We start from the raw sequence: 20,113 nt of genomic DNA on the forward strand, positions 1-20,113 counted from the left end.
CTTGGGACACTTGTCCGAATTAGAATGACATTCAACTAACATAATACGTTTCTGAACACATTTTCCCAATTTGGCTGTCAATGAACATTTATTATACATGAATAATTAGAGAGAGACCTGTCATTTTCTTTCATAAAATCCCAAATAGGCTATGTCTAGAATAGGCTACCACTTTGTGAACAATAAGAAATACACACTGGGGGCGCTCGAGGCCTTTCACCAATCTTTAACAAATTGGCTCACCAAGGAATCGCAGCATTTGTCGTGCATGATGGTCAGCGTGAGCGACTGTTTGCTGGAGTCTGCGAACAGATGAAGCAGAGAAAGGGGAAGCTTTCTTTGAAAGAGGCAGAAAAGACCGAAAGGAGAGACTGGAGGAGTCCGAGTTCGTCCTGCGTGTCTCGGCTCGGGGTCCAGAGCGGCTGCCACCCCCCCACAAGGAGAGGGGAAGGAGGGTGATATATACATTGAGTAAAACCGACTCGACCCCCCCCCCCCAAAAAAAAAAACGAAAGGAGTTTTCCGCTCCTTTAGTGCGCCTGCCAGTCGGGAGATGGGTCTTTTTTTTCATTCGAGCATACACCTCCCATTTGCCCTCCCCTTTTCCCAAACAAGCAGGCAGTCTGTCAATACGCTCCGAGCGTTAGGCAAGTCAAACGAGTGGGAATTTGAACTAGTGAGACGGGGGAGATAGGCTATCGAATGGAAAACATTGACGGAGAAGGGAAGCTATTTATATTCCAAATGACTCGCCACACCAGACCGGCTAGTCTATAACATAAGGATATAGCCTATGTTAAACGTATATTTATTATTCCAAGTTTTATTTTGTTCATATTCGTCTGGTTAGTTGAAGTTGAATAGGCTGGAGATGTTCTTGTCTTCAGTTCTCTTTCTAGTCAAGTGTTTTTATTTGTTCTGTGATAAGTTGGTTCTTGGATGTCAAAATTAACCGAGGTTTATTTGCCAGTCGCATTTACAAATCATTTGGGATAGGATCTCGGATTTACTAATTGGAAGAGAAGAGAAAGAACAAGGAGTGAGTGGGGACCAGACCGCGCAATGACAAATCCACCGACCAGCAAGCATCAACGCGTCTTTATGGGGATGGAGCTTCTGTTCTAAACGAGAGAAAATCCTCTTCCATTTTTAAACACAGCATTAGCGCTTCTATCTCGATTTAAAAAAATAAATAAAGTACCCTTTCTATATTGGTGGAAAATCCGTTAAAAAAAGAAGGAATGGGAGAGAAGCCGAACAGAATCGGCGCAGACAACAAGGGAACATTGTTTGGGAAAAAACAATTATAGCCAAGACCAACACGCAACATAAATACCACTAGAAATCGATCCACGGGATTTCTTTTTGAGGAAGAAGGGGAGTTGTGCACGAACCAGTGGACATCGCATTGAGGAGAAAAAATAGGGACTAATGACAAAATAATCAGAAAGTCATGGGATTTGCATAGTATTTCTCCTGGACACGCACAGAAAATATTGTCGATTTACGCAGGACGCAGCCTATATTGTCGTCCAACGGTCACGGATAGAGCAACTTTTATCTGTCATAGTTCAGTGTCAATTACGCGTTTTTGTGTTCTATTTTCGGTTTATATCCATGAGGTTGCCCAAGGCACGATATCTCATATTCACGCATTGAGTGACTCACCTATAGCCTTCACGGCTATAGTCTTTGTTTTGAAAGTCCCCCATCTCCAACATCATAGAAAATATCACATTTATTTTTTAAATGGGGGTAAATAATCGGGTTAGTGTGGTTGCAATGGCGCGTCGGAGAAGTGGGAGTAGACTGGGCTTTCTGCTGATAATCTTAATGGATTTACTGGGGACGGCGGCGAGCAACATGGAGCCTATCTATTGGAATTCATTGAACAAAAGGTAAGAGTGGAAAGTAAAGCCTTGCGGTGCAGACTATGTGATGTTTACCTTCTAGTCTTTTGTAAACGATAATTACAGGCCTATCTTTATTATGTGGAAGTTTAAAGCTCTCAACGAAGTTTGGAGAAGGGTGTGCAATAACTCCAGGCCTATACAACTGTATCTCTCTCTCTCTCTCTCTCTCTCTCTCTCTCTCTCTCTCTCTCTCTCTCTCGAGTTATCTAAGGCTAAAGAAGTTATGGGCTTTTATGTGGCCCAGGCTCGTAAATGCCAGTTTGTATTGTGTGTGTGTGTGTGTTGAGGGATTTTACGACATCATTTCGAAAACGATTTTCCCTTTCCAGGCATGAAATTCGTTTCCCTCATCTAGAGCAGTGTTTCCTAAACTCCGTCCTGGTTCCCCAATAGCGTTCATGTTTTGGTTATTGCCCTAGCACTAAACAGCTGATTAAAATAATCAAAGATTGATGATGAGTTTATTTTAATCAGCTGTGTAATGGTAGGGCGAAAACCTAAATTTGCACCCAGGGAGAGCCCCAGGACCAAGTTTGGGAAACTGTGATCAAGCCTATCTATTGCAATCAGGCATTGTAATCAAAATTCTGTGTCAATTATCTAGTTGCATTTGTTTGGTTGTTACATTGTAGTTAATGTGCATAAACTTTGTTTCTTTTGGCTACTGTCATCTAGGCCTATGTCATTTCTGGGTGAGATTCAACTATATAGGCTATAGCTATATAAATAGACTTTGAATAATAAAACCATATTCATCTTAGTGGTCTAGAAATGGTGCAGCCTTGTAGGCCAAGTTGACATTGATTAACAATAGAGGCTGCCTGCCCTGAACACATTCAAGTCATTTGCATTTTTCCCTCTGGAAAAGGGAAAGTCCATTAGGTGAGAAATGTCATTTTAAACACCTCCCATTAGCTACTCTGCCTAACAACCGAGACCACCTTCCATCAGTTTCCTCACACCTCCGCCAATTTCCGTGCGTCTGAATTGACACCCGGTGGCGATGGCGTGTGTGGTAGGTAGCCTACTCAAAGACTCCATAGCTGGTCTCAGTCTGGAACGGAATGTAGGTTATGCGCGGCTATTAGGCCCAGCTACAGATGCCGAGGGCTGTTTTTAAGATGAATAGGTTTTTAATGCGTCCATGTGGTCCGTGGACTGGGCTACTCCGGGGCCTCTTTTTCCTTCAACAGATGCTACAGCGAGGAGAGATCTAATTCTGCACGGCTCTGCCGTTGTAGCTCTTGGCAGAAGCCCCTAATGAGGCACTGCGTCCCGAATATCTCCCTATTCACTTTGTAGTCCACTACATAGGGAATAGGGTGGCACTTGAGATGCACACAGAGTCTTCGTCGCAGTGGGCGTAGTAATCTGATGGGTACATCAGCCTTGGACAATGGAGGGTGGTTTTCACCGAAGGAGTGGAGGGGTAGCAATGGAAGTACTTTGTGAGTGGGCCTAATGTTTGGTTAATTAACAGTATGCGATTGGGTTCTAATTTAATTGACTTGTCACTTCTAAGTTCTGTTACCTTCATTTGTGAGGTAAGTAGGCCTATGTCTAGAACTAATGTAAAATGTAAGTAATGGGAAACCGTGGCGACGTTCACACTCGCTACCCTTTCACACTTCCTTAAGTGCCACGGAGTGGAAAGAGACAGTCACAGGAGAAATAGACCCAACGGTTGACTTCATCGCACAAAATAATTGCTCTGTAACTCATGTTGTTACATGTTTGAAACATGGTGATTACACAAGTTATTACACGTTGACAAGTGTTTAAGAGAAGAAGAACCCCCACTTTCCGAACACACACACTATATTTCCTGTATACTGTCAAAATGATCACGTACTGCCATGTAAAGCCTGAATAAAATATTACATTCACATGAAGTGCATGCATGGTCCACATTTTGGCTTTGTAGCAAATGTACTGGTGACTGTGATGAGGAGTTATCCTGAAGACCATCCCTCATTTCGCTGCTTTGATGTTTAGGGTGTTCACCTCTACATTATCCAACTCCCTCGCTGCCCTCCTCCATCTCTCCACTTGTCAATCTCTTCTTCAAGTTACATTGGCCTGTTTTTTTCACGGACTTTTCATGGACTCGTTGCCTCTCTCCCTCGCTGCCTCACTCTCTCTCTACCATTCCACCTATCACTCTCTCTCTCATTCTCTACCTCTTTCTTTCTCTCCCAGTCTCTTGTCTATTTCCATCCTCTTGTCCATTCCTCTCTCACCGCTCTCCCTCTTACCTTCTGTCTCTCTCTCCTCTCACACTTTTTCAAGCCTCTCTCTCTTCCTGTCATTCTCTGTCTCGCTCTCTCACTCCTCTCAGAGCGCAGTGACTAGACGTGGCAAATTAAAAACGTGTCACATTCAGGCGCTAATTATACAGCTACACAGCAGGGGACACTCGGTGACTAAAGGTAGGTCAGAGAAAGGAGCTGGGGAATGAGGGAGAGAGAGAGGGAGGGGTGCTGGATGGATGGATTGAAAAAGGTGGAATGGTTACAACATAGGAAAAGGTAGGTGAAAGAAGAGAGTGAGGGAAGGGGAAGAATATGATGGATGGAACATAGGGAAAGGTTAGAGACAGAAAAAGGGTGAGTGAATGAGAGGTGGAGGGAACAACAGAGAGGAGGATGGAGTCAGGAGGATTAAAGGTGGAATGACTCAAAATGTACGTGAATCGATACGCGTTAAGACACAAGTGCCAGTACACGTTATACTTTAAGGAACAGGAATTGAACCAGAACGATCACCTTGGGAGAATCTCCCCGAGACATACATTATCCTTATCCCAGACACACTTAACACACACACACACATACACACATACACACCTTTATTGTTATCTCAGCATCTCCCATTATCAACTACACGCTGGGCTAATGAAAGATCGAATCTGTTATTACTCTCTGTGAGTTAGGAGGGGGACTGGAAGGAAAGCTGGTCGCTAATGCTGTACAGCCAACACACACACACACACACACACACACACACACACACACACACACACACACACACACACACACACACACACACACACACACACGCACACACACATCAGGCCGATGGCGTTGGGTCACATTGGCTGGGTCTCTGTACAGAGAGTGCACCACCCTTGGAGATGCATGTGTCTGCACACACACACACACACACACACACACACGCACACGCACACGCACACAGGCACACACACACAGGCACACACACACACAGTAGAAGATAAATGGCTTCATTAGATGTGATATGATTTTAGCCTATGCTAGGGTTTTGGATGCTCCAGTGTGTACGATCAGATTGGGAGTTGTTAAAGGGTTTGAGGGTTGCATGCCTCTCGAGCTGGTCTGGTCTATCAGCCTAAATAAGTCTGCTCTCTCCCTCTCTCTCTCCTTGTCTCTCTCTCCCTGTCTCTCTCTCCATGTCTCTCTCTCCCTCTCTCTCTCCTTGTCTCTCTCTCCCTCTCTCTCTCCTTGTCTCTCTCTCCCTGTCTCTCTCTCCTTGTCTCTCTCTCCCTCTCTCTCTCCTTGTCTCTCTCTCCCTGTCTCTCTCTCCCTCTCTCTCTCCTTGTCTCTCTCTCCCTGTCTCTCTCTCCCTGTCTCTCTCTCCCTGTCTCTCTCTCCCTGTCTCTCTAACCTAAAAGGGTTCTTCAGCTGTCCCCATACCAGAACCCTTTTTGGTTCCAGGTAAAACCCTTTTGGGTTCCATGTAGAACCATTTCAACAGAGGGTGTAAAAAAAGGGTTCTCCCTGGCACTGAAAAAGGTTCTCCTTTGGGGACAGCCGAAGACCCCTTTTGGAACCTTTTCAAAGAGTGTAGGTTATTGTAAACGTGTGTGTGTGTGGGGGGGGGGGGTGGGGGGTGGGTGGGTGTCTCCCCTCGACTGCTCGCGGTGACTTGTACCCCTTCCAGATTCTCAATAATGAATTAATCGTCTGCTAATTTAACGCCGGATAAAAGGCTGGTTAACTAGGCTAAGTGTTTCAAGTAGAAAAATAAAAACAAAACAGAGCACAACAGGGTCTCAAAACAGAAAGGTTATGAAAATGTAATCGGGAGGAGGGTGAGAAGAAGAGGGGGGTGGGGGGGGTGGGGGGTGTTACTGTAGGTTATATTATTAATGCAGTGTAATTTATGGTTAATTAGTGACTATTTGTATGGGTACAATCAAACCTTAATTCAACCATAAATCCACCCTTATGTTTCCCTATATATGAATTATGTATTTTCCATTGAGGGATTTCTGTTGTGTGGATAGGAGTGTATGAGAAGCAGTAAGCTTAGTCACACGGATCCTGGGGCAAAAATGATTAGCGAATATCTACTGTTAAGTTTATTAGGGGGATAAAGAAAAGAGTAGGAGCTTGGAGTGCACTGGAGGGAGGAGAGACGGATAGAGAGAGAGATAGAGAGAGAGATAGGGAGAGGGGGAGAGAGAGATAGAGAGAGAGATAGGGAGAGTATGGGGAGCTTCTTGTCTCCTAGCTGCACGGTGAAGCATCCTCAGCAGCAGGCACTTGTTTTTGCTCCTCTAACTGAAAAGGCCAAGTTGTGTGTGAGAGAGAGTTTACGAGCCGAAAGCGTCGGGAGATATGAATAGAGCTTTAAGCTGATGTGGCAGAAAAGAACAGGCTAGCCACTACACTACACAGCTGGCTCACTGACGGAGAAACTAGTAAGGTAGCCAGCCAGGCGGGTAGCCACCCAGGCGGGTCGCCACTCAGGGAGGGCAGGTAGGCAGGGTAGTAGTGGGGTGTCCTTTTCTGTCTCTCTGCTCCCTGGGGTATGAGATCAAGCAGACAGACACACACATGGACATGTCTCTCACACACACAAACGCACAAAACACACACACACACTGCGTTACACTGAATACTCAGACGACCTGACTTAACTACCCCTTTGAAGCGTGTGAGTGTGTGGGCTTCATATATCACAGTCACTTTGTGTGTGATGTGAGAGTCCAACACACACCATGTCCAGACAGCATGTCAGAAGCCCAGACACACACACACACCACATGAGGTTTCAGGAATGAATGGTAGTCTGATACTTTGTGGTTCTTTAGGGTCACTAGTTGTATAGGTTTCAGTCCCCGGGTACATAGCTGAGTAACTGTCAAAATCACAATATGAGAAGATCTCCACCTGTAACAGACTGGCAGAATGGTCTCTCTACATTTATAGGGGACTGGTGGACTGCGCGCTCACACACACACACAGTGAAAAGCAATGGGGGCTCTCTCTGCTCTCCAGTACATCTGGATGAGAGCAGTGCCCTGGGGTGCAACACAATAATGTCCATCCACATGGCCTATAGATCAGCAGGCTGGCCCACTGAGATCTGTGATTCTCATCCTCCTGATCCACTGGTTAAACAAAGCTAATCGGCCTTGGCCTGGGTGTGTGTAGGAGAGATGGGGAGACAGGGGCAAGGGGTGGTGCCCCCCAAATCCCCCAGGTTTCCTCTGATCTAGGATCCGCTCTCAGCACGTGGCCCCTCTGTCAACCCCACCCCAGCCTCCCAGTCCTCCGGTCCTCTCTGGGCCAGACCAAATGCCTCCGTGAGGGGGGGATGATCCTGCTTAGAGGGGACTGTGAACCAAGCTAATGAGTGGCCTGGTCTCACCACGGCTGGGCTGAGCTGGTCTGGGATTGACCTCACAGGGCAATCCTCCTCCTACTCCTCCTCACCCGTCTCCTCCTACTCCTTCCTCTCCTCCTCCCTCTTGCTCTTCCTCCTCCTACAGATGCTAAGATGCACAGACCTGGCCCCACAGACCTGTGGCCTGGATTACAATTATCACCTCCGTGTGTGTGTGTATCAGTACCTGCTTGTGTGTGTGTTCCAACCAAGGTGTTCCTATCCCCCTCAGGTTGGTGAGGCGAGGCCTTCATTTGCATGCCTGGCTCAACGTTATGCATAAAAGCATATAAACACAAAGCAATGGATAAAGCCACAGTTATTCTGTTATCTCCCATTCCTGAGAAACTAGATCTATTCAAAACAGTTCCTGTCTGTCTTTGAGCTAGTGGCGTCAAATGGTCTCTTTTCACCGACAAACTTAGCGTGTGTTTGAAATGGCACCCTATTCCCTATTTAGTGCACTACTTTTGTCCAAGGCCCATAGGGAATTGTTGTTCACTATATAGGGAATAGGGTGCCATTTGAGAGACACCTTTGTCTGTTCCTAACAGAAGTGCTCAGTTCTGTGTTTATTCATGTCAGTTTTAGTCAAACATGTTTTATGTTTTTCTCTTTTGGCAACTGTGTGCGTGTGTGTGTGTGTGTGTGTGTGTGTGTGTGTGTGTGTGTGTGTGTGTGTGTGTGTGTGTGTGTGTGTGTGTGTGTGTGTGTGTGTGTGTGTGTGTGTGTGTGTGTGTGTGTGTGTGTGTGTGTGTGTGTGCACGCACACGTTTGTGTGTCAGAGAGCAATGGGAATGTTTATCCTGACCTAGCCAGCTGAATCATGTCACAGTAACACAGTAACTGACAGTGCTTACTGACTCTTTGGGGAGGAGGAGGCGGGAGAGAGAGAGAGAGGGGTGGATGATGACATGAGGTCTGGCACTGATGGCGAGAGAGAGAGGAGGAGAGGCCGGTGATTGACTGGGGAGGGAGAAAGGGATGGAGAAAGTGGGAGTAGAGGAGAGTTAGCAGAGGGGTGACGGGGCTGTGGTCTGATGTGTCGTGACCCAGATAGTGAGTGATGGCCAATTGATCATCATCACCCTGAGAGCTTCTTCCTGTGTGCCATTAACACCGCCGAAGACACATTCTTCACAATATCTCTCACACACACGCACAGAGTTGACCACAGCACACAGCTATAATATGAGAAGAGGCTATGATACTGCTTGGCCATACTACCCCAACCTTCTCATGCCTTTATTCACCATTCATACAATACTTCTATGGTATTACTGTTGTTATCTTATAACCCTCATAATACTTCTTCCTGATTCATACTCTACTTACTGCTATTCATACAGGTTCATGTGATCCTCCAGGGCTTTTGTATCATGTCAGCCAGTAGTTTTCAAAGTGGTGCTCACGAGCCCAAACGGGTCCCTGGAAATTGTGAACAATTGTACACTACGTTTTTTTTTGCAAATTTGTATGATATGTTACGGATTCCAGTTTGTATGATATGTTACGGATTCCAGTTTGTATGATATGTTACGGATTCCAGTTTGTATGATATGTTACGGATTCCAGTTTGTACGATATGTTACGGATTCCAGTTTGTATGATATGTTACGGATTCCAGTTTGTACGATATGTTACGGATTCCAGTTTGTACGATATGTTACGGATTCCAGTTTGTACGATATGTTACGGATTCCAGTTTGTATGATATGTTACGGATTCCAGTTTGTACGATATGTTACGGATTCCAGTTTGTACGATATGTTACGGATTCCAGTTTGTACGATATGTTACGGATTCCAGTTTGTACGATATGTTACGGATTCCAGTTTGTACGATATGTTACGGATTCCAGTTTGTACGATATGTTACGGATTCCAGTTTGTATGATATGTTACGGATTCCAGTTTGTACGATATGTTACGGATTCCAGTTTGTACGATATGTTACGGATTCCAGTTTGTACGATATGTTACGGATTCCAGTTTGTACGATATGTTACGGATTCCAGTTTGTACGATATGTTACGGATTCCAGTTTGTACGATATGTTACGGATTCCAGTTTGTACGATATGTTACGGATTCCAGTTTGTACGATATGTTCCGAATTACTTAAGATCCCGGACTGCATCTTCAATACTACTTCATACCACTGTCTCTGTGTCCGTGTGTTCGTAACTAGAACCCACTGGCATAGAGACAGCCTGTATGAATTCAGTTCCCTTCTCCCCCCCAAAAACACTGTCAGCCATAAGAACAGACTGTATGAATTCAGTTCCCTTCAGTCCATCTGGCCAGACCATTAGACCACATCTAAAGCACTTTGAAGGGAAACCATGACCTTGTCTAGCTAGCTAGCCGATTTCTTAGAGCTTAGACTACACAAACTCCACTCAGTATAGTATCCTTAGTGATCAGGGTTGTGTTCATTAGGCACCAAACAGAAGAAAACAGACTGAAACAGGGAGGGACTACCATGAAACTTCAATTAAGCACGGAGTCTCAAATAGCCTAAATGAATTGTTTACGAGGTTATCATGAATCTACATGAATTGTTTACGAGGTTTAATGTTTAATTTGTTACATTAAAGCGGCAGTATGTAACATAGAAATGTGAGTAATAGATCTGTCATTCTCATTGAAAGCACATCTAAAAAGTGGTAGATCTGTTCTATGTGCACTATTTCTATGCTTCCTGTTTTTAAGTTAAATTTTTGCATCTTGCATCAGCTACAAACAGTTGAAAATACAACATGTTGGTTATGGAAAATATATTTCACCAAGGTTTAGATGGTAAAATGATTCTCTACACTATACTTGCTTGTTTTGTCACAAACTAAAATTAGGAAATGGCAGAGCAATTTCTGAATAGTGCATCTTTAAATAATTCAGTAACTACTCAACAAAAATTATGTCAATCATCCATTTTCATCGCTAGCAAGACACTGCTAGCCGTTGGCGTCTAACAGCTGAGAACTGCTAGCTAACTGGCAAGCACAAAACAAGTCAACAACTTCGGGAGTACAGAACCCCAGAAATTGACCGCTCGCCCTCTAGCGAGCGGTAAGGAATAAGAACAGCAGAAAATGCAGTCAAAGAAGAGAATAATTATTGTCAAGGAATTCTTCTTATTTTTTTTATAGAGGCATACATAAACAGAAAAAAGGTGCCAGTGTATCAATGATAACACATTAGTGCAGGAAATTAAGAAATTGATTAAAATGCTGGAAGTGAATGCTGGAATTAACAATTAACTATGAAAATGAGCAAAGGCTGTGTGCATTAAGGAAAGGGACGCCTGACTCTCATGAGAACCTTTTGTGTTCAGTGATTTAAGAAAATAAACGCTGGGCTATTAATTTAAGCTTTATGGTATCTGAACTACCTGACTAGGTGTTTCCTTTTTCTGTTGCAAAACATTTTTGTTTGGTGTGCACTAATGAATATGACCCTGGATGCAAGGTGTCTGTGTACAAAATGTTGTAGGGAACGAGAAAAGAGAGAGCACTTATCTCACGGTTGTTGTTAGTCGGCTATGAAGATAATCGAGTGAAAGAGGGAGAGAATAATGAAAGGACAGTGGTTCTCCACTCTGCATAGTAGCGCCGGTGACCAGGATGTTAGGTCTCTGTGTACAACACATTGGAATGGGAAAAGAAGACATTGCCATAGACTGTGAACACAGTCTTTGTTGTCCACGTCAACTCCATAACAAGATCCGTCTTGTATAGAGGTTGCTCCACCAACAGGATTAAATCGGATCCTCTGGCTGCTTACACACACACACACACACACACATGCAGACACAGACGCACAAACTTACACCCACATCTTACTATGCATGCCTGGAGGTATGGAGCGAGCTGGTTTTTCTTTTTTGACGTTTTCTCTCTTTCTCTTTGTCCGCCTGTGTTGTGGTAAGCACTAACACACACACACACACACACACACACACACACACACACACACACACACACACACACACACACACACACACACACACACACACACACACACACACACACACACACACACACACACACACACACACACAGATGATTTTTTTTATTGCTCCCAGTGCTGGCCAAAGTCCAACTGGAGGAGTTACATTTCCTTGGAGGCGCACCCCTCTCCTTCAGTAGCGTATCGCTCACTTCTTTTTCTACCTTTCACTCCCTCCTTTCTTTCCCTTCTCCCCCCCCCCCCCCTCCTCATCAACAAAAGAGCTCCCCTTCAGTGCCTTGCTGAAAGGCCTCACACACACACACACACACACACACACACACACACACACACACACACACACACACACACACACACACACACACACACACACACACACACACACACTCACAGACACACACACTCACACACGCACACACACACACAGACCAACACACTTTCTCACACGCATACACTTATAACTTATTCTTAACCTCTCTCTTCTGCTAAATTAGTCCGCCTCTACTTACTATTCCCCCTTCACTTCTCCTTCCCTCTTCCTTCTGTCTGTCTTCCCCCCTTCCTCCACCACACCAGGCCAGTGGAAATGTCCATCTTTCCATATCCTCCCCTCTATCACGTTACACGGAGTTGGCAGCCGATAAGGTTTATACGTTTTAAATTGCTCTGTTCTTTTTCTTTGTTCTCTCTCTCACCCTTTGTGGGTGGTTTAACTGGTTTTTGCCAATCTCTCTCTCTCTCTTCCCCTTATTCTCCCCTCCCTCTAGTAAATAATAAACATTTCAAAAGGCAGGATGAATAGTCATGATTGTCTATCAAAGTGGTGTCAAAGCAATTTGGGACTTCCTGAGAACGAGAGAGACCTGAACCTGTCCTGCATCTGGTGCTAGGGCCACACACCCACACACACACACACACACACACACACACACACACACACACACACACACACACACACACACACACACACACGGAGGAGGGATGTTCTATTCTTTCATCCCTCTCTCTCCGTCCCTCTTTCTTTCCCTCCACTGGAGTCAAGCTGCAGTACAGGAACCACAGGAGAGAAAACAGATGGAATGGTCTCTCTTTTCCTCTCTCTCTCTCTCTCTCTCTCTCTCTCTCTCTCTCTCTCTCTCTCTCTCTCTCTCTCTCTCTCTCTCTCTCTCTCTCTCTCTCTCTCTCTCTCTCTTTCTCTCTTTCTCTCTCTCTCGCTCTCTCTCTTTCCCTCTCTCTCTCTTTCTCTCTCTCTCTCTCTCTTTCCCTCTCTCTCTCTTTCTCTCTCTCTCTCTCTCTCTCTCTCTCTCTCTCTCTCTCTCTCTCTCTCTCTCTCTCTCTCTCTCTCTCTCTCTCTCTGTGTGCAGAGTAAAGAGGGCCAGAAGAATGCTAGTCATTGGGGGAGAGGCGAGGGGGAAAGGGGGACAAAAGATCCCTTTCCTGTATTTCTTTAGCGCTCCAGCCCCTCTCCATCTCTGGAGCTCGTTGAGAATGTTTACTTGATGGATGTGTGTGTGGTGTATGCATATGGATCATAGTCATTGATTGAGCCCTGTAACCTCTCTAGATGTATGTGGTCTGTAGTGTTGCTACTGGTTTGTGTGCGTCAGTGTGTGTGTGTGTACGCAGCTCAACAGTGCACATACATTCAAGGATCTGCACTGAGTGTACAAAACATTATGAACACCTGCTCTTTCCATGACAGAGACTGACCAGGTGAATGCTATGGTCCCTTATTGATGTCAATAAGGGAAAAGGTATGAAAATGTATGGACTCACTACTGTAAGTCGCTCTGGATACGAGCATCTGCTAAATGAATAACATGTCAAATGTAAATGTCACCTGTTAAAACCACTTCAATCAGTGTAGATGAAGGGGAGGAGACAGGTTAAATAAGGACTTTTAAGCCTTGAGACAATATACATGGATTGTGTAAGTGTGCCATTCAGAGGGTGAACATACTTCTTTAAGTGCCTTTGAACGGGGTATGGTAGTAGGTGCCAGACGCACCGGTTTGTTTCAAGAACTGCAATGCTCCTGGGTTTCTCACGCTCAACAGTTTCCTGTGTGTATCAAGAATGGTCCACCACCCAAAGGACAACCAGCCAACTTGACACAACTGTGGGAAGCATTGGCGTCAACATCGGCCAGCATCCCTGTGGAATGCTTAACACACCTTGTAGAGGCCATGCCCCGACGAATTGAGGCTGTTCTGAGGGAAAAAAGGGGGTGCAACTCAATATTATGATTGTGTTCCTGATATTTTGTATTCTCAGTTTAGAGTTGTGTGCTTATGTTAGCTTTGGTTGAATCCCATACTCAGATCTAATTTGATCTAAACTAGAAGTGTCTGATGAAGAATGTGCAGTAATTCAATTGGATGTCAACCCTATCTCTTTTATACAAAGTTAGTTTATTCACTTTAAATTGCTCACAATTCAATCACCCATCATTCATGCGACAGTACAGTCAACTCCTTCTACTTGTCAGTGTCACAGTACTGACAATAAAGACAATAGTTTCTCTTGTCTGTCTTTTTGACAGTCTGAGTGCTGTTATTCCTTTATTTAAAATCCTTCACATTGGAAAGAGAATGGAAGGGCCTCTATTGCTCTGTGTGTGTGTGTGTGTGTGTGTGTGTGTGTGTGTGTGTGTGTGTGTGTGTGTGTGTGTGTGTGTGTGTGTGTGTGTGTGTGTGTGTGTGTGTGTGTGTGTGTGTGTGTGTGTGTGTGTGTGAATGTCATGCCTCCTTGCTTCCCTGCCTGTTGCCCAGATTTACCCATGTCATATTAAGCATTATTTACAAAACAATAAAAACAAGACAATGATTGTTTTCTCGGGGAGTGTGAAAGAGTGTTGAAAATAACAGAAAATAGCATGTAACACTTGACCTGGTCTTAGGGGGGGTGTGAGAGAGGGGAGGATAATCCTCGGGCTCCCCCCACTTCGCCTCAAACGTGGCACGCTCAGCTGTCAATCACTCAACAAAGCAGTCTGTAAGGGGATTAAAGACCACCACCCTCCTCTCCAGTTCTGGTCCTCTTTCTCTCTAGTAGCTCTCTCATCTACTCTTTATGCCCCTATGTCTTCTCACAAATGTGTCTCTCTCTTCAACTCTCTCTCTTTCTAGTAGCTCTCTCTCTCGCTCTCTCTAGTAGATCTCGCTCTCTCTCACTCTAGTAGCTGTCTCTCTCTCTCTAGTAGCTCTCTCTCTCTAGTAGCTCTCTCTCTCGCTCTTTCTAGTAGCTCTCGCTCTCTCTCACTCTAGTAGCTGTCTCTCTCTCTCTAGTAGCTGTCTCTCTCTCTCTAGTAGCTCTCTCTCTTTCTCTCTCTCTTTCTCTCTAGTAGCTCTCTATCTCTAGTAGCTCTGTCTCTGTCTCTAGTAGCTCTCTCTCTAGTAGCTCTCTCTCTCTAGTAGCTCTCTCTCTCTCTAGTAGCTCTCTCTCTCTCTCTAGTAGCTCTCTCTCTCTCTCTAGTAGCTCTCTCTCTCTAGTAGCTATCTCTCTCTAGTAGCTCTCTCTCTCTCTGGTAGCTCTCTCTCTCTAGTAGCTCTCTCTCTCTCTAGTAGCTCTCTCTCTCTAGTAGCTCTCTCTTTCTAGTAGCTCTCTCTCTCTCTCTAGTAGCACTCGCTCTCTCTCTCTAGTAGCTCTCTCTCTAGTAGCTCTCTCTCTTTCTCTCTCTCTTTCTCTCTAGTAGCTCTCTATCTCTAGTAGCTCTCTCTCTCTCTCTCTCTAGTAGCTCGCTCTCTATCTAGTATCTCTCTTTCCAGTAGCTCTCTCTCTCTCTCTCTCCAGTAGCTCTCTCTCTCTCTCTAGTAGCTCTCTCTCTCTAGTAGCTCTCTCTCTCTCTAGTAGCTCTCTCTATCTATAGCTCTCTCTCTCTAGTAGCTCTCTCTCGCTCTCTCTAGTAGCTCTCGCTCTCTCTCACTTTAGTAGCTCTCTCTCTCGCTCTCTCTAATAGCTCTCGCTCTCTCTCACTCTAGTAGCTCTCTCTATCTCTAGTAGCTCTCTCTATATCTAGTAGCTCTCTATCTCTAGTAGCTCTCTCTCTCGCTCTCTCTCTAGTAGCTCTCTCTCTGTCTCTAGTAGCTCTCTCTCTAGTAGCTCTCTCTCTCTCTAGTAGCTCTCTCTCTCTAGTAGCTCTCTCTCTCTCTAGTAGCTCTCTCTCTCTCTCTAGTAGCTCTCTCTCTAGTAGCTCTCTCTCTATCTAGTAGCTCTCTCTCTCTCTCTAGTAGCTCTCTCTATCTAGTAGCTCTCTCTCTAGTAGCTCTCTCTCTCGCTCTCTCTAGTAGCTCTCGCTCTCGCTCTCACTCTAGTAGCTCTCTCTATCTCTAGTAGCTCTCTCTCTCTCTCTCTCTAGTAGCTCTCTCTATATCTAGTTGCTCTCTCTCTAGTAGCTCTCTCTCTAGTAACTCTCTCTCTCTCTAGTAGCTCTCTCTCTCTCTCTAGTAGCGCTCTCTCTACCTAGTAGCTCTCTCTTTATCTAGTAGCTCTCTTTCTCTCTCTAGTAGCTCTCTCTCTCTAGTAGCTCTCTCTCTCTCTCTAGTAGCTCTCTCTCTCTCTAGTAGCTCTCTCTCTCTCTAGTAGCTCTCTCTCTCTCTAGTAGCTCTCTCTCTCTCTAGTAGCTCTCTCTATCTCAAGTAGCTCTCTCTCTCTCTAGTAGCTCTCTCTCTATTTAGTAGCTCTCTCTCTCTAGTAGCTCTCTCTCTCTAGTAGCTCTCGCTCTAGTAGCTCTCTCTCTCTCTAGTATCTCTCTCTCTCTCTCTCTAGTAGCTCTGTCATACACTTTCTATCCAGATCTCCTCTCTCCAACTCTTCTCTACCACTGATTCCCTCATAACTCTTCTTTTCGCTCTCTTACTTTCTTACATGTTCCTTCCTTCTCCTTTCTCTCTCTCTCTCTCTAGTAGCTCTCTCTCTCTCTCTCTTTCTGTCTAGTAGCTCTCTCTCTAGTAGCTCTCTTTCTCTCTCTCTCTCTCTCTCTCTCTCTCTCTCTCTCTCTCTCTAGTAGCTCTCTCTCTAGTAGCTCTCTCTCTCTAGTAGCTCTCTCTCTCTCTAGTAGCTCTCTTTCTCTCTCTCTCTATCTAGTAGCTCTCTCTATCTAGTAGCTCTCTCTATCTAGTAGCTCTGTCTCTCTCTCTAGTAGCTCTCTCTCTCTCTCTAGTAGCTCTGTCATACACTTTCTATCCAGATCTCCTCTCTCCAACTCTTCTCTACCACTGATTCCCTCATAACTCTTCTTTTCGCTCTCTTACTTTCTTACATGTTCCTTCCTTCTCAAAGTTCAGACATTTCTTGACTTTCATTCCTCATCTTTCACCCTCCTGTCTCAGAGAAGCTCAGTATAGCTGAATTCATCTTCCCCTCTCCATCCCTCTCTCCTCCTTTTATAGCACCCCATAAGCCGGGTTTCCGCCTTCTGGTCTCTAAACCCTTCTCTCTCTCCTCCTCTATCTCTCTGTCCAACCCGTGTGTTCTCTCCTTCCTGGAGGAGAGTCATAGTGTGTGTGTGTGTGTGTGTGTGTGTGTGTGTGTGTGTGTGTGTGTGTGTGTGTGTGTGTGTGTGTGTGTGTGTGTGTGTGTGTGTGTGTGTGTGTGTGTGTGTGTGTGTGTGTGTGTGGCTCGTCCCCCAGTGTGCCGTGCCAGGGCGCCAGTGACAGGCGTCCGACAATGTCACACTGAGAGACAGAGAGAGAAGCCAAGGCGTGTCCCTGCAGTGCACAGAGATATCACCTAACACACACATACACATTCACAATCATTTGCATACACACACATTTTCTCTCACAAAATCAAATGCTTAAAACAGATTTGGTGTATACTGTATATCCCTTGATAGCATCAGTGTTTTAAGCCAATATACTCTGGTTGTTGTTGTCACCTCTGTTTCACACAGTAACACTGACAGACGTGGTTGTCCGACCCCTCCTTTTCTATCCTTCTCAATTAGGAGGACTCTGTCTACCTTTCCTTTCATCTCTCCATCTCTCTCTCTCTCTCTTCTGTCATCACTCCCCTCCTCTAACTGGTTTTCCACCACTCCGCTCATCTCCTCCTCCTCTCGCTTTCTCTCCGTCTCTAATGTAGAATGTTCATCTGTTTGTGTGCGTGCATATGCTAAATGAATCAAATGTGTGGGTCAGGTTCTTCTTACTGGTAATCTGCTCCAATCTCTGGGAGAAATCTAGGGAGGTAATCTCATCTGACTGGAGAAATGGGGGAGAGAATGAGATCGAGGTTAGAGACGAATACACGAGGGCGAGAGAGAGAAAGAGAACCTGCCGCTGTCATCCTCAACCTTCCCCACAGCGCTCCCTCCATCTCACACCTCTCTTTCACACCCTCTCCCTCTCTCTTCTTCTCACCTAGTTCTCTCACAAACCTCTCTCTCTCTCTTTCTCTCTCTCTCTCTCTCTCTCTCTCTCTCCCTACACCTCTGTTACACAACCAATGATGCGCCATCTTCTTGTCTTGTGTTCTCTTCCCAGTCCTTGAGGACAATACTAAAGTAAATGATGGCACTTTTCTTAGTTTGCTCAACTAGACTCTTCTCTCTAGCTTGACCACCGTGCACTTCTTCATTCCTTCCACCAAGAACAAGGGAGCGGATGAGGAGCGGATGAGGGATGAGGGAAACGGAGGGGATAAGGAGGACTGAAAGGGGATCGGGGGAGTTTTTATATTATTAATTTTCTCTCCAGAAAGAAGGGAAGAATTCCATTCAATCCGCTACACTGCTGTTCTATAGTCCGACACACAATGTCACAATGGAGGGGGGATAAAGAATGAGAGGGGGAGAGGGAATGAAAAGAGGAGAGGGAGAGATAATCCATCGCGCTGTATGTAAACCACGTCGTTAACCGTTTCATAGTGCCGCATCACATCACGCCGCCGGCTGTGCGTCTTTGTGCAGCCTCTCTCTCTCCCCCCACTCTCTCTCTCTCCCCTCACTCTCTCTCTCTCGCGCTCTCTCTCACTACCTCTCTCTCTCTACCTCTCCATAGGCATTCTTCCTAATCCCTGCACAGTTCTCTCGACCTACACTATAATCAACCTGCCCAGCCCACACCAACCCATGCCTGTGTGTGTGTGTGTGTGTGTCTAGATGTGTGTGTGTGTCTGGATGTGTGTGTGTGTCTGGATGTGTGTGTGTGTCTGGATGTGTGTGTGTCTGGATGTGTGTCTGTATGTGTGTGTGTCTGTATGTGTGTGTGTGTGTGTGTGTGTGTGTGTGTGTGTGTGTGTGTGTGTGTGTGTGTGTGTGTGTGTGTGTGTGTGTGAGTGCGTGCGTGCGTGCGTGTGCGTGCGTGCGTGCGTGCGTGCGTGCGTGCGTGCGTGCGTGCGTGTGTGTGTGTGTGTGGATGTGTGTCTGGATGTGTGTGTGTGGATGTGTGTCTGGATGTGTATGTGTGTGTCTGGTTGTGTGTGTGTGTGTCTGTATGTTTGTGTCTGGATGTGTGTGTGTGTCTGTATGTGTGTGTGTCTGTATGTTTGTGTCTGGATGTGTGTGTGTGTGTGTGTGTGTATGTTTGTGTCTGGATGTGTGTGTGTGTGTGTCTGTATGTTTGTGTCTGGATGTGTGTGTGTCTGTATGTTTGTGTCTGGACGTGTGTGTGTCTGTATGTTTGTGTCTGGATGTGTGTGTGTGTCTGTATGTTTGTGTCTGGACGTGTGTGTGTCTGTATGTTTGTGTCTGGATGTGTGTGTGTCTGTATGTTTGTGTCTGTATGTGTGTGTCTGTATGTTTGTGTCTGGATGTGTGTGTGTCTGTATGTTTGTGTCTGGATGTGTGTGTGTGTCTGTATGTTTGTGGTTGGATGTGTGTGTGTCTGTATGTTTGTGTCTGGATGTGTGTGTGTGTCTGTATGTTTGTGTCTGGATGTGTGTGTGTCTGTATGTTTGTGTCTGGATGTGTGTGTGTCTGTATGTTTGTGTCTGGATGTGTGTGTGTCTGTATGTTTGTGTCTGGATGTGTGTGTGTCTGTATGTTTGTGTCTGGATGTGTGTGTGTGTCTGTATGTTTGTGTCTGGATGTGTGTGTGTCTGGATGTTTGTGTCTGGATGTGTGTGTGTCTGTATGTTTGTGTCTGTATGTGTGTGTGTGTGTCTGTATGTTTGTGTCTGGATGTGTGTGTGTGTGTGTGTGTGTGTGTGTGTGTGTGTGTGTGTGTGTGTGTGTGTGTGTGTGTGTGTGTGTGTGTGTGTGTGTGTGTGTGTGTGTGTGTGTGTGTGTGTGTGTGTGTGTGTGTGTGTGTGTGTGTGTGAGAGACAGGGTGATGGAGTGGGTCTCTCCCTCTAGTCCTGTTGATTGATAGATGAGTGTGACCTGTAGAACCCTTAGAAAATCCAACATGTCATTCTGACCCGCTTTGGCCTCACACACACACACACACACACACACACACACACACACACACACACACACACACACACACACACACACACACACACACACGCACTCCCCAGAGAGGCCGCAGATGGAAAACTAATTCTGTCTTTCCTTTCTCTTCCCTTTTCAAAAACCTACCAATTACAGCTACTTCATTCTCCACCTCCCTCTCTCTCCCTCGCTCCGTCCCGCTTT

The 20,113-nt window shown here is 45.5% G+C and overlaps 1 protein-coding gene across 1 annotated transcript in view; it reads left to right on the forward strand.

Annotated features, from left to right (window-relative positions):
* Window positions 1-291: 291 nt before the first annotated feature.
* The window catches only part of LOC139561881 (ephrin-B2-like), a 103,813-nt gene continuing 83,991 nt past the window's right edge, over window positions 292-20,113 (forward strand). The window contains exon 1 of the mRNA XM_071379268.1: window positions 292-1,898. Coding sequence (XP_071235369.1) covers window positions 1,750-1,898 — 149 coding nt within the window. The 5' untranslated portion in view covers window positions 292-1,749. The remainder of the gene's footprint in view (window positions 1,899-20,113) is intronic.

This window comes from Salvelinus alpinus, chromosome 31 (assembly GCF_045679555.1).
Source record: "Salvelinus alpinus chromosome 31, SLU_Salpinus.1, whole genome shotgun sequence".
Taxonomy (NCBI): domain Eukaryota; kingdom Metazoa; phylum Chordata; class Actinopteri; order Salmoniformes; family Salmonidae; genus Salvelinus; species Salvelinus alpinus.